The sequence below is a fragment of the Schistocerca gregaria genome, chromosome 1, assembly GCF_023897955.1.
Source record: "Schistocerca gregaria isolate iqSchGreg1 chromosome 1, iqSchGreg1.2, whole genome shotgun sequence".
In the NCBI taxonomy this organism is placed as follows: Eukaryota; Metazoa; Arthropoda; class Insecta; order Orthoptera; family Acrididae; genus Schistocerca; species Schistocerca gregaria.
The window spans coordinates 609,448,807-609,461,373 of record NC_064920.1 but is presented as its reverse complement, the minus strand read 5'-3'; the positions used below and the strand labels follow the sequence as shown (position 1 = coordinate 609,461,373).

General features: G+C 40.3%; 1 protein-coding gene across 3 annotated transcripts in view; it reads left to right on the top strand.

Moving 5' to 3' along the window:
• The window catches only part of LOC126358824 (DE-cadherin), a 564,715-nt gene that overhangs the window by 528,891 nt on the left and 23,257 nt on the right, over positions 1 to 12,567 (top strand). For all 3 annotated transcript variants that reach the window (XM_050007583.1, XM_050007582.1, XM_050007584.1), the window contains 2 exons: positions 2,376 to 2,576; positions 5,500 to 5,738. In XM_050007583.1, coding sequence (XP_049863540.1) covers positions 2,376 to 2,576; positions 5,500 to 5,738 — 440 coding nt within the window. The remainder of the gene's footprint in view (positions 1 to 2,375; positions 2,577 to 5,499; positions 5,739 to 12,567) is intronic.

The following is a 12,567-nucleotide window of genomic DNA, read 5'->3' as shown; positions in this document are numbered from 1 at the left end:
TAATGTTGTGGGTAGGGCAAACCAAAGACTGTGATTCATTGGCAGAACACTTAGAAGGTGCAACAGGTCTACTAAAGAGATTGCTTATACCGTGCTTGTCCGCCCTGTTCTGGAGTACTGCTGTGTAGTGTGGGATCCGCATCAGGTGGGACTGATGGATGGCACTGAAAAAGTTCAGAGAAGGGCAGCTCATTTTGTACTATTGTGAAATAGGGGAGATAGTGCCACAGACATGATATTTGAATTGGAGTGGTAATCATTAAAACAAAGGCTTTTTTTCATTGCGACGGGATCTTCTCAAGAAATTTTAATCATCAGTTTTCTCCTCTGACTGCAAAAAACATTCTGTTGGCATCCATAAGGGGAAATCAGGGCTTGCACAGAAAAATTTAAGTGCTCGTTTTTCCTGCGCGCCGTTAAAGATTGGAACAGCAGAGAGACAGCTTGAAGATGGTTCGAACCCTCTGCCAGGCACTTTATTGTGAATAGCAGAGTAATCACGTATGTGTAGCTGTAAATGTAGATGAAAACACTTGGTCATCTCAAAAGTGCGGTGTGTGTCAGCATAAACATAACACCCACAGTGAAGCCAAAAATGCTGTGTTGCTATAATCCACCCTCTTTACCAAACCTGGTGGTTTGACACTAACAAGAGAAACACGAGTCAGTTGTATTTTTGTAATTTTGTTCAGAGCTCAAATATCACTCACCCAAAACAGTTTCATGCAAGTCTCAAAAAAATTCTTAAGTAAATTGACTTAGAAATTCCCCAAGGGACTTTAATTCATTAATGGTAGAATGATTTTTGATGGATATTGTGGCTCTGTCAGTAGCGCTATAGAGGGGTAATAATAACTGGTTTAGCCTTGCAAGATTTTCATGCTCGAAGCCGCAGAAAACTTACCTGCTGCACTGAAATGCTACTAAAGCCATGGCTATGATGTCTTTTCAAACTGTAGTGGTATTTGCTGAAAGCCCCTGTGGCCTGCTCCACAGGTAATTTCACTAGTGTAAGAGCTGGGATGTCGGTTACTACAACTGTCACTAATAGTAGCAAGCACACTGCAGGTTTGAACTGTCATCTTAAAGAGGTGCTATTAGTATTGTGTTGCCCTCAATTCGCATTAAATTTTCATAAAAATGATAATGAGATATTTGTTAATTATCATATCTTTAAATTTAATGTTTTAATGACATAGGCATTTGAATTTGGGTAGGGGATGGGTTTGCAACAAAAAAATTATGACTAAAATGAGACAAGAATGAGCAATCCAGCAATTACCTCTTGAGTGCTCCCAATAGAGCCATACTGACTTTGAAAATTGTTGCAACATTAAAGATTTAAAGTTACTTGGTTAACTTCAAAACTGATTTTCTTGAGAGTGCTTAGAGTTGCATGAAACTGCTTTGGGACATCAATATTTGAATTCTGAACTTCACATATCATAAATAAAACGATCAGAAATCTGTCATGTCCTTGTAAGTTCTATTTACAGTTACAGTTGAAGAAAGCATTTCCGGCTAAACTCTATCCTTGTAGCAAATTTTTGTATGAATCAGAATTTTTATGATTCCTGATGAAGAACTGAAGTTGGTGAGTTATGGCTGGAAAATAAACCATAATTAGTGGCATGGAAAGAAATTGCCACTGCGAGAGGTGGCAAAACCAGGGCTAAGATTATCTCAGAGTGATGCAGTCTGAGGGGGCAATTGGCACTGTTTCATCCTAGGGGATTTGTTGGTATAATGCAACATCCAAGAACAGACACTGGCAAGTGTTCTGCCTGTTACTAAGTACAGGCTTAAGCCTATCCCTGCCGAGACAACATTGTGGGGTATTTATTACCTGTTATGTAGTTGCACAATAAAAGCAGCCTTAGAGTTTGATCCAAAGCTGGTAGTGATTATTGATCCATTAGGACATCATATGACCATAGATGATCAATTTTAACGTATTTTAGAAGATATGTTAGGTTTATTAAATTAAGATGTTAGAAGAGAAGGTGGCAAGTGAGTGTAAAATTATTGGGAGCTGTGCAACACTGCAATAGTATCTCACACTGCCCCAACATTTGGGAATTTACAGATCTGTAATTGACTGCTTCTAGGCAGTTCTTTGAGTATTAGAAGCTAAAAACTGATATTGCTCCTTGCTTACAATATTGAACTGAAGTATTTTGAAATGTATTATATTAATATAATTTTCTTGTGTGTGCTGCCTCCAGAAGTCATTGATCTGTTCTGTTGTAAGTTCATCTAAAATAATCAGCTTACTGACCCCTAAAATATTCAGCTTTACTGATAGTCACTTTATACTTCTCACATAAATAATATTGTGCTACGTATTTTAATGCTACCCTATTTTTATATTTCAGAAACCCAGCATGAAGAACCTGCTTCAGTTAAAACTTTCAAAATTCCTCAATGTGAGCCTTGAAAATGTGGATGTTTTTACAGTTCTCCATTCACCTCACAATGATAGCACGGATGTACTAGATGTAAGGTTTTCGGCACATGGGTCCCCTTACTACCAACCAGAACGGTTAAATGCAATAGTGGCAGAGCATCAAGATGAGGTGAGTTTATCGCTTATTGACTACTTTTTGGGAGTAGGGTGGAACAGTAGCATGAAAGTCTGTCCTCCTCCTCCTCCTCCTCCTCCTCCTCCTCCTCCCCTTTTTTCTGATGAGAATTTAGGTTGAATATTTAGATTTTGTTTTGTCACTTAAACATACCATACTATGCACTCCCTATGGTGAGCATGGTATGATATATAATTAATAGTTCATATGTTTTGTGATTGCTTTTCATACCTCTTTGTTAATATTATTGCTACTCGGCCATGACAGAATTCAAAGAAATTTTATGTTAGAGGAGCCACTTCTTTTGGAGCTGTGTGTTTCTAAAAGCTAAGAGAAAAAAGAGTTTTTGAAGATGAAGTAAGGGAACAGAAACACAGAAACAAGGAAGTTGATCTACGTTAGTGCAGGCTTAGATAACTTTCTTACTATGTCAGATAAAGTGTACTGAATTACGTTGAATTCAATTGTTCATGGTTTTGTGTGTATCAAACACTACGATTCAGTTGTTATAATTTCATCATTGTATTGGCAGTAGCAGTTCCAAATTGAAATTCTTGCGTATTGGCAGCTTACAGCCTGAGAAGCGACCTGGTCAGGATTGCCATGATGTGGGTATGCTCTGGGGGGCCATTGAATATAAGACATAGATTATCATGAACAGAAAGGAATTTATTCCTTGTTTGGAATACAACAAATGGGGCCCACTCAGGTTGTTTTGTGAAGTCTTGTTAGCCCATTACAATAGTCATGACATTAATTTCAATGTCAGAATAAAATTCGGAAAAAAAACAGTGAAAGAATCTTGTTATTGCTAGCTGAAAGGGAGGGCCAGAGAGAGTCTTCTGTTTAGAACTGATGTTCCAGGCAATATGTTATTTCTCTCTCACATTCACTCCTTATTGGGCACAGACAGTGGCTTTGTAGTGGGCAAATTGTCAGAAGATCGTATTCGATAGGAGGAAGCAACCTTTGCTGAAGCTATAATCTTACTTGGGATTAAGGCTACAATGAATTGTACTTGAATGTTGTAGGGGAATATTAAACTGAGAAATTAAAAATAAAATAAAGTTTTTGAATACAAATTAACTGGCAAGGGAAAATGCATAGCAGAGAAATTATTTCAGAAATGAATATCTTGGTTACATGTAATTGGCATTCTTTCACAGTGATTTTCACCACATGATAGAAAAACGGCTTGCGCCCGTTATCTTATATCCCTTTGTGAAAGGGAAAAAAGGAAAAAAAAAACTGAATGTGAATAATCAGTATTGGCACAGATTTTAAAGTATTTGTCAGCTGCATGCATTAAAAAATGAAAGTTTCGTGTGCTGAATGGGTCGACTAGATGTACTAAAAAAACTAAATATGAGATCTGTTCAAAACATTCCAGAACACCTGTAATTTAGTGTCAGTTGTTTGTTGGAGCAAAATGTGATTGGTACCCCTGCACATGCCTGTGTTTAATGTGTAACGGACAGAAGTTTCATTGTTTTATGCCTGTTAGTTATTTTTCAGTGCTATATTGGGTAGAATAATGTGTTGCACAGTTTGCGAATTTTGAGATGGCAGAGTTAGAGGAGCAATGCGCCTGCATTAAATTTTGTGTGAAACTCAAGTAAACCTTTAAAGACACACACCAAATAAGTGCCTGTGGTGATAAGTGCTTAAACTATACTTGATGTTCAAGGTGGTTTACACGGTTTAAAAATGGGTGGATGGAAGTTAAAGATGATCTTCATTCAGGATGCCCTTTGACATCTACTGATAATGCTCAGCTCCGGAACGTCAGCAAAATTGTGTGTGGCAATTGAAGACTGATTAGAGAGATTGCAGAAGAATGTAACATTTCAGTTTAATCAAGTCGTGAAACCCTGTTGCAGCATCTTGGAATTCACAGGAAACCTGCACCTCACAATCTGTCAAGAGCTTTTGGATCATACAAATGAGAATGAGATGTTCATTAAGAGACTCATAACTGGTGATGAGATATGGGTCTACAGTTATGAATGCATGGCACAGGACCAAACAGTTAAATTGATGGTACTATCGGGATGTGTTGCGATTCCTGCGAGAAAATGTGGTGAGACAATTCACGGCTTTTGCATCATGATAATGTACCTACACATTCATCCCCAATGGTGTGTGGCAATTGCGCAAAACACAAAATCAGTGTCTCGCCTCATCCTTCGTACTGTCCAGACCTTGTCCCTGTGGACCTTTTTTTTTTTTTTTTTTTTTTTTTTTTTTTTTTTTTTTTTTTTTTTTTTTTTTTTTTTCCCAAAGTTGAAAATCCTGTTGAAAGAATGGAGGTTTGCAACTATAGATGAGATAAAAGAAAATTCGAAGACAAGACTGTATTCAGAAGTGGAAATGGTCTAGGGGGTGGTGTATCAGTCGTGGAGGAGAGTATTTAGGAGGAGACCATTCACAAGTAAAAGGTAACATAGAAAAATTTTGTGGATGACGTTCTGGAATTTTTTGAACAGACCTCGTACATCTCAGCATGGGGTGGAGGTTGAGTTATAGAAAAACAATGATGCTTAAAACAGTACATTCATTTGTTAGTGGAAAGAGAGTGCATAAATAGTGACTCAGTTGCTGTAATTATTACATTCATTACTTTTGTTATGCTGTTTAAATAGTTTGTTCTGAACTTAACACTACTCAAACAAGATGTATGTAGTGTAATAAGAGTAGCTGGAAAATATTTGTGTTCATGAGATGAACGTGTGACACTTGTGACCTGTATGAAAGTTTTCATAATAGTGTCTGTTTTTGATATCTAAGATCAATTAATTAACACACTACAGATGGAATGAAAATAAAGGAAAAAGTTGTGGGCTGCCTGGTAGTTGCAGAGACCAGTGGGAGGACTGAATTATTAAAGTTCACCAATTTAGTGTATTCTCTTTTTCAGATTGAACGAGACCTTGGCGTGAAAATGCTGATGATAAATATTGATGAATGTTTATTAGAAAAAGTATATTGTGAGTCGTCTTGTAGAAATTTTCTCAACAAAACAAATAAACCATATGCTGTGTATACAAATACGTCCTCATTTGTGGGTGTAAGGGCAGTAGTAGATCCCATTTGCAGCTGTGCAGTTCTACCAGAGAGAATAGTCTGCCTCAATGGAGGCACTGCAGTTGGTGAAAGGTATGTTGTTGCTTCAAAGCTTATGAAAAGAAATGAGAGAGAGAGAGAGAGAGAGAGAGAGAGAGAGAGAGAGAGAGAACGAACATTAATTAAAATTATTTATGGTGTTCAACAGGCTTATAAATATAAATTATTGCTAGAAAATTTTGACTTTATTCTTTTTGATGATTTTACACTAGTATTACCTCATGTTTGGAAGAAAATCTTGTCACCAAACTGATACAGACTTCTTGTTGTTTTCTACTTGCTGCATAAACTTCAGGGTAATGCATGAAAACTACAGCTGATTCATATTCTGAGGTTGATCAGATATTAATCTAAGTTTTCTAGAATTGTAATTTGTCTTAAATATTTGCTCGATGTACATAATGCACAGTTTAATTTATATTACGCATGCCTTATTAGTCTGTATAGAACACCCCCCCCCCCCCCCCCCCCAACCACACTACTGTTATGCTATACACTCAGTTTCACCCATGGAACACTGAATAACATTTAAAAAGGCCAAAATATCACTACAGTGAATCTGATGTGTTTCATCAATGGTATTTGACTGTCCTTGTTAAAATATGCTGTGTGAAAAATTACACATTTAAATGATATATGGTACAGTACCCGTGCACTACATTGTGTGCACTGGGAGAGTGTCCACAAAACAATCCCCAGGATTAAATAATTACTGAGTTATTATTCTTATTCTATATTAATGAAGAATCACTGTTTGAAGCAGTAGGTAGAGGCAATCTTTTGCAGGTGATGAAAGTTTACTGTCAAGTTGAGCAAAGAAGTACCAATAGATGAGCCAGGTGTGGAATAGTTTTTTGAAAGATACTAACTGGGTTTACACAAATGTACTGGTTCTCAAAAACAAGAATAACCCAACTTGTCCCATTTTGTGCTTTCTAACATATGTTCTCTTCAGTTAGTGTAATGTACTAATAAGGAATTTTCTGTCCTATTCATTTTTAAAGTTCTTATATATACATATGAAGAAAAGTATTGGAAAAATCGTATACTAAGCCTGTTAGAAGGTGTATTTAAGTTAGTTCTGTCGAGAGAATAATTGTGTACCTTTGCACCATAACATTAGTAAGGTAACAAATTGTATTTTAATTTATTGATGACCTACAGGATAATTAATTAGAAACATGTATGGGATTCACACACCTTCATCTTAAAGGAGCTGAATATATTCACTAAGGTCAACAAAAAGTTGTTTGTTGGTAGAATTTGTTGCCAACAAATTTGTGGTGAGAATGAGATTTCCACTTTGCAGCGGAGTGTGCACTGATATGAAACTTCCTAGCAGATTAAAACTGTGTGCCAGACCGAGACTCTAACTCGGGACCTTTGCCTTGTGCAGCCAAGTGCTCTACCAATTGAGCTTCCCAAGGACGACTCACACCCCGCCCTCACTGCTTTACTTCTGCCAGTACCTCATCTCCTGCGAACCTTGCAGAACTAGCACTCATTCTGGAAACATCCCCCAGGCTGTGGCTAAGCCATGTCTCCGCAATGCCTTCCTTTCAGGAGTGCTAGTTCTGCAAGGTTCACAGGAGAGCTTCTGTAAAGTTTGGAAGGTAGGAGACAAGGTACTGGCAGAAGTAAAGCTGTGAGGATGGGGCATGAGTCGTGCTTTGGTAGCTCAGTCGGTAGAGCACTTGCCCGCAAAAGGCAAAGGTCCGGAGTTCAAGTCTAGGTCCGGCACACTGTTTTAATCTCCCAGGAAGTTTCATACTATGATAGGTCTTGACAAATACAGCATGAGAAGAAAAAAGATCTGCTCTACCATCTAGTGAATTTGACTGTGGCCCAGAAAACAGGAAAACACACAGCTGTAAAACTCATTGACCAGTATGATATTGCAGTGCCTATGTTGTTCTGATTATGAAGCAAAGTTCCTTTGGACATTCATGCCTCCTAAGGAACAGGCACTGCGGTGACTACAGCCATTATGGAATACATTAAATAAATTTGCAGTTGTGAATGAGGACAACCATCAGCTGTAGAATGGAATGACAACAACGAAAATTTGTGCCGGATCGGGACTCGAACCCCAGTTTCCCATCTAACCTTACCATTTACCTATTTATGCATGGCCCACAGTCAGCCCCAAACTTCAATATGCTGTCAGCCATGTGTCTGCAACTTGTACTTGTACATTCATTATGTACAGTTCAGACGTTATACTTGAAAGTCACTTGCGCAGAATCGGCAGATAAGTAGGATATTGCAGTGCCTGTGTTGTTCTGGTTACAAAGCAAAGTTCCTTTGAACATGCATGCATGTCCAAACAGTTTTGAAGGAGTTGTTTATTCTCCTTTTCTGAATTTGTATTAGGTTGGTGTGCAAGTTCGTAGCTTGTTCCCATAAGTATTAAACATAGCAGATACACATAACAAACGTTAGTCATCAATTATACATTCTCCTTCACTATTTAGAACAGTCTGCTAATACTGGGGGTAATCTCTTGATCCCATGACTGTAGAAATATTACAGTTTTAAAACAAAGAACTTGTTGAGACATATTCGAAGAGCATTTTCATCCTGAATTGAAGTTCCATGAAGGTTTTTTGATAGAGAGCAGAAAAGGTGAAGATCAGAGGGTGCATGATCAGGTCAATAAGGTGGGTGCAGAGTGACTTTGCCACCCCATCCTTCTCCTTTTTACCATAATCTACCATACAATTTTATCCTGCCTATATATACTCTATAATACGTAACCCACTTCCAAACCATAACAAAAAAAATTATTTTCCGCTTTCAACACTACCACTGCTATAAAATCCACCGTTTCCAGTTCAGAAACAGTTTCTTTTACCTATTAAACAACCATTTCGGCTAGTTCTAATAACTTTCGCTTTATTTCCATTTCCAATTTTCCCTCATCACTGATCATTTTTAGCTGCTTCCCACAGGTTTTAACGTCATTATTTCTACATCAGACAATTGTTAGCCTCATTTTCATAATCTGCCACCACAAAACCACTCCTTTTAATACATTTACATGCAGTTTTTTCGAAATTTTCCCAAATTTCTCCACCCTTTAACAAGTTTTGTCGGTAACACAACCACCTAACCTTTGTGCACATCGTTGTTTACCAACCCATCTTCACCACAGGATCAACATTGCTCAGCTTTAACCAACACCTTTTTGACTTTTTTCACACCAGATCTCCAGTTGCTTTCTAGCTCACCTTTATCTCTCCCCATACATTTTTATTTGCATTTTCATTTCAGCCTCATGTTACACTTTCCACCTTCTAATACCATGTCACCCTTACAACAACCCCATTAAGTTTTATTTACATTCCCTCCGCAAACATGCCTTTGCCCTAGCCAGATTACGCTCCCATATTTTGTTTACTCAGGCTTGTCTGACATTTGGCATTACCCCCAAAGGCCTCACACTTAAAGTTCCCACCTTTGGCTGTAACCCTTCTTTCCATCAGTCCATATACCAGTTCCAAACTGAACAATCCATTGCCCTCACCCACCTAATCCTTCATGAACACACCCGTCAACTCCTATCCTTAATAAAAGTCCTCAATCTATCCTCTCCCACATCCACACCGGCTGACAGAGCATCCTCCTACAGGCCAACCGCAAATTAGAACAGCATGCCACCCTCCACCTCAAAAAACTATCCAATCTCCTGGTTTCCCACCCCCAGAAAGGCAACTCACTCACCCTTCACAACCTTTCCAGCAAACCTCAACCTCCTCTCATTGCACACAGACCCAGTCTCTCCCATCTACTCAATCTCCCACTTCCAGCTCCACTCCCCCCAAAACCTCAAAATTCTAATCAACACAATCTGGAACCACAACACCCTGATTCAGTAGTTAACCTTTCCTTCAAACCTCTCTCCCAATCTGAAACTTCTCTCCCAATCTGAAACCTCTGTCCTATCCAAAGGCCTCACCTTCAGTCCTACTCCCAGATTCAACCAAACAGCCCTCGTCAAAGATTTACTGTCCTACACTCGTACTCTCTGCTGGAAATAACATTTTGCCACGAAGAAAAATGACACTAATCCTACTCCTAATGATCCAACTCCCCAAGACACCATCCAAATTAAACCGTGCCTGGAACAGTTCCGTCCTCCGTCACGGCGGGACCCACCTCCTCTTCCTCAAAATCATCCTCTCCAAACCTTCCAGGAATTTCTCACTTCCAGCCTTGCTTTTCAATCCTTCTTAAAAAACTTTAATCCTACTCCCAACATCACCACTGCTGAAGCCCAGGCTATCCATGATCTGAAGGCTGACCGATCCATCGTCATTCTTCCGGCGGACAAGGGTTCCACGACCATGGTACTTGATCGTCAGGAGTACGTGGCTGAGGGACTGCGTCAGCTTTCAGACAACATTACATACAAAGTTTGCCAAGATAATCCCATTCCCGATGTCCAGGCGGAGCTTCAAGGAATCTAAACCTTTCACCTGGCTCCATCAACCTCCTGACCCCACAGACACCTTCTACCTACTTCCTAAAAGTCACAAACTCAATCATCCAGTCCGCTCCATTGTAACTGGTTACTAAGCCCCCACAGAATGTCTCTCTGCCTATGTAGATCAACACCTTCAACGCGTTACATGCAGTCTCCCATCCTTCATCAAAGACACCAACCACTTTCTCGAACGCCTGGAATCCTGACCCAATCTGTTACCCAGAAACCATCCTTGTAACCATTGATGCCACTTCCTTATACACAAATATTCCACATGTCCAGGGCCTCACTGCGATGGAGCACTTCCTTTCACACTGATTATCTGCCACCCTACCTAAAACCTCTTTCCTCATTCACCCTGACTCACAACTTCTTCACTTTCGAAGACCAGACGTACCAACAATTAAAGGAAACAGCCGTGGGTACCAGGATGGCCCCCTCGTACGCCAACCTATTTACGGGTCACTTAGAGGAAGCCTTCTTGGTTACCCAGGCCTGCCAACCCAAAGTTTGGTACAGATTTATTGATGAAATCTTCATGATTTGGACTCACAGTGAAGAACAACTCCAGAATTTCCTCTCAAACCTCAACTCCTTGGGTTCCATCAGATTCACGTGGTCCTACTCCAAATCCCTTGCCACTTTCCTTGACATTGACCTCCATATCTCCAATGGCCAGCTTCACACATCCGTCCACATCAAACCCACCAACAAGCAACAGTACCTCCATTATGACAGCTGCCACCCATTCCACATCAAACGGTTCCTTCCCTACAGCCTAGGTCGTCATGGCAAACGAATCTGCTCCAGTCCGGAATCCCTGAACCATTACACCAACAACCTGAAAACAGCTTTCGCATCCCGCAACTACCCTCCGGACCTGGTACAGAAGTAAATTACCAGAGCAACTTCCTCATCCCCTCAAACTCAGAACCTCCCTCAGAAGAACCCCCATCAGTGCCCCACTTGTGACAGGATACTTTCTGGGACTGGATCAGACTCTGAATGTGGATCTCCAGCGTGGATACGACTTCCTCAAATTCTGCCCTGAAATTAGATCCATCCTTCATGAAATCCTCCCCACTCCACTAAGAGTGTGTCTTTCCGTCGTCCACCTAACCTCTTGGTTCATCCCTATGAAATCCCCAAACCACCTTCTCTACCCTCTGGCTCCTACCCTTGTTACTGCCCCCGGTGTAAAACCTGTCCCATGCACCCTCCCACCACCACCTTCTCCAGTCCTGTAACCCGGAAGGTGTACACAATCAAAGGTAGAGCCACGTGTGAAAGCACCCACGTGATTTACCAACTGACCTGCCTGCACTGTGACGCTTTCTATGTGGGAATGACCAGCAACAAACTGTCCATTCGCATGAATGGACACAGGCAGACAGTGTTTGTTGGTAATGAGGATCACCCTGTGGCTAAACATGCCTTGGTGCACGAGCAGCACATCTTGGCACAGTGTTACACCGTCTGGGTTATCTGGATACTTCCCACCAACACCAACCTATCACAACTCCGGAGATGGGAACTTTCCCTTCAATATATCCTCTCTTCCCGTTACCCACGAGGCCTCAACCTCCGCTAATTTAAAGTTGCCGCCGCTCATACCTCACCTGTCATTCAACATCATCTTTGCCTCTGTACTTCCGCCTCGACTGACATCTCTGCCCAAACTCTTTGCCTTTACAAATTTTTGCTTGGGTCTGTGTGCGTGTGGCTGGAATAGCATCATTTCATGCAGTCTTCCTGGTCACAGTTTTTGGTTTGTGTTGGAAAGACGTCTCAGTTGTTGACAGTAAATGTTAGCAGTGATGTTACACATTGGGGAGGCAATTCCTGCACACCACTCCATTGCTGTTCCAGCAGATACACAACATTATCTTTTGTGGGTGCATACAGGTTCTTGTATGGGTAGTTGCTGCTTTGTTTGGGCTCAGCCATTCCTTTTCTTCCCTTATTTTTGCATAAAGAGACCATTTCTTGTCACTAGCAATGATACAGGATAGGAAAATTGGTGCTCTTCGCGAACCAATTGATGATGAGCAAGTAGATTTGGCTGTCTGCTGATTTTCGCAATTTTGGCTTAGGATGTGCAATACCCATACCCCAGAATTTTTTAGTCTTCCACATTACATGCAAATGTCACATGATTGTGGGATGTTCATAGTTTGTCGCATTTGCCATTTTGCAATTACACTGACATTGATCGCTGTGGATTAATGTGTTTAAAAAATTTTCATCAAACACTGAAGGTCTTTCTGAACCTGGAGAGATCCTAATGTCAAAGCGATCCTCCTCAAAACAAGGAAACCATTTTCTTGCTGTGCTTTGTTCGGTTGCATTGTCCATACACATAACACAACTGTTTCT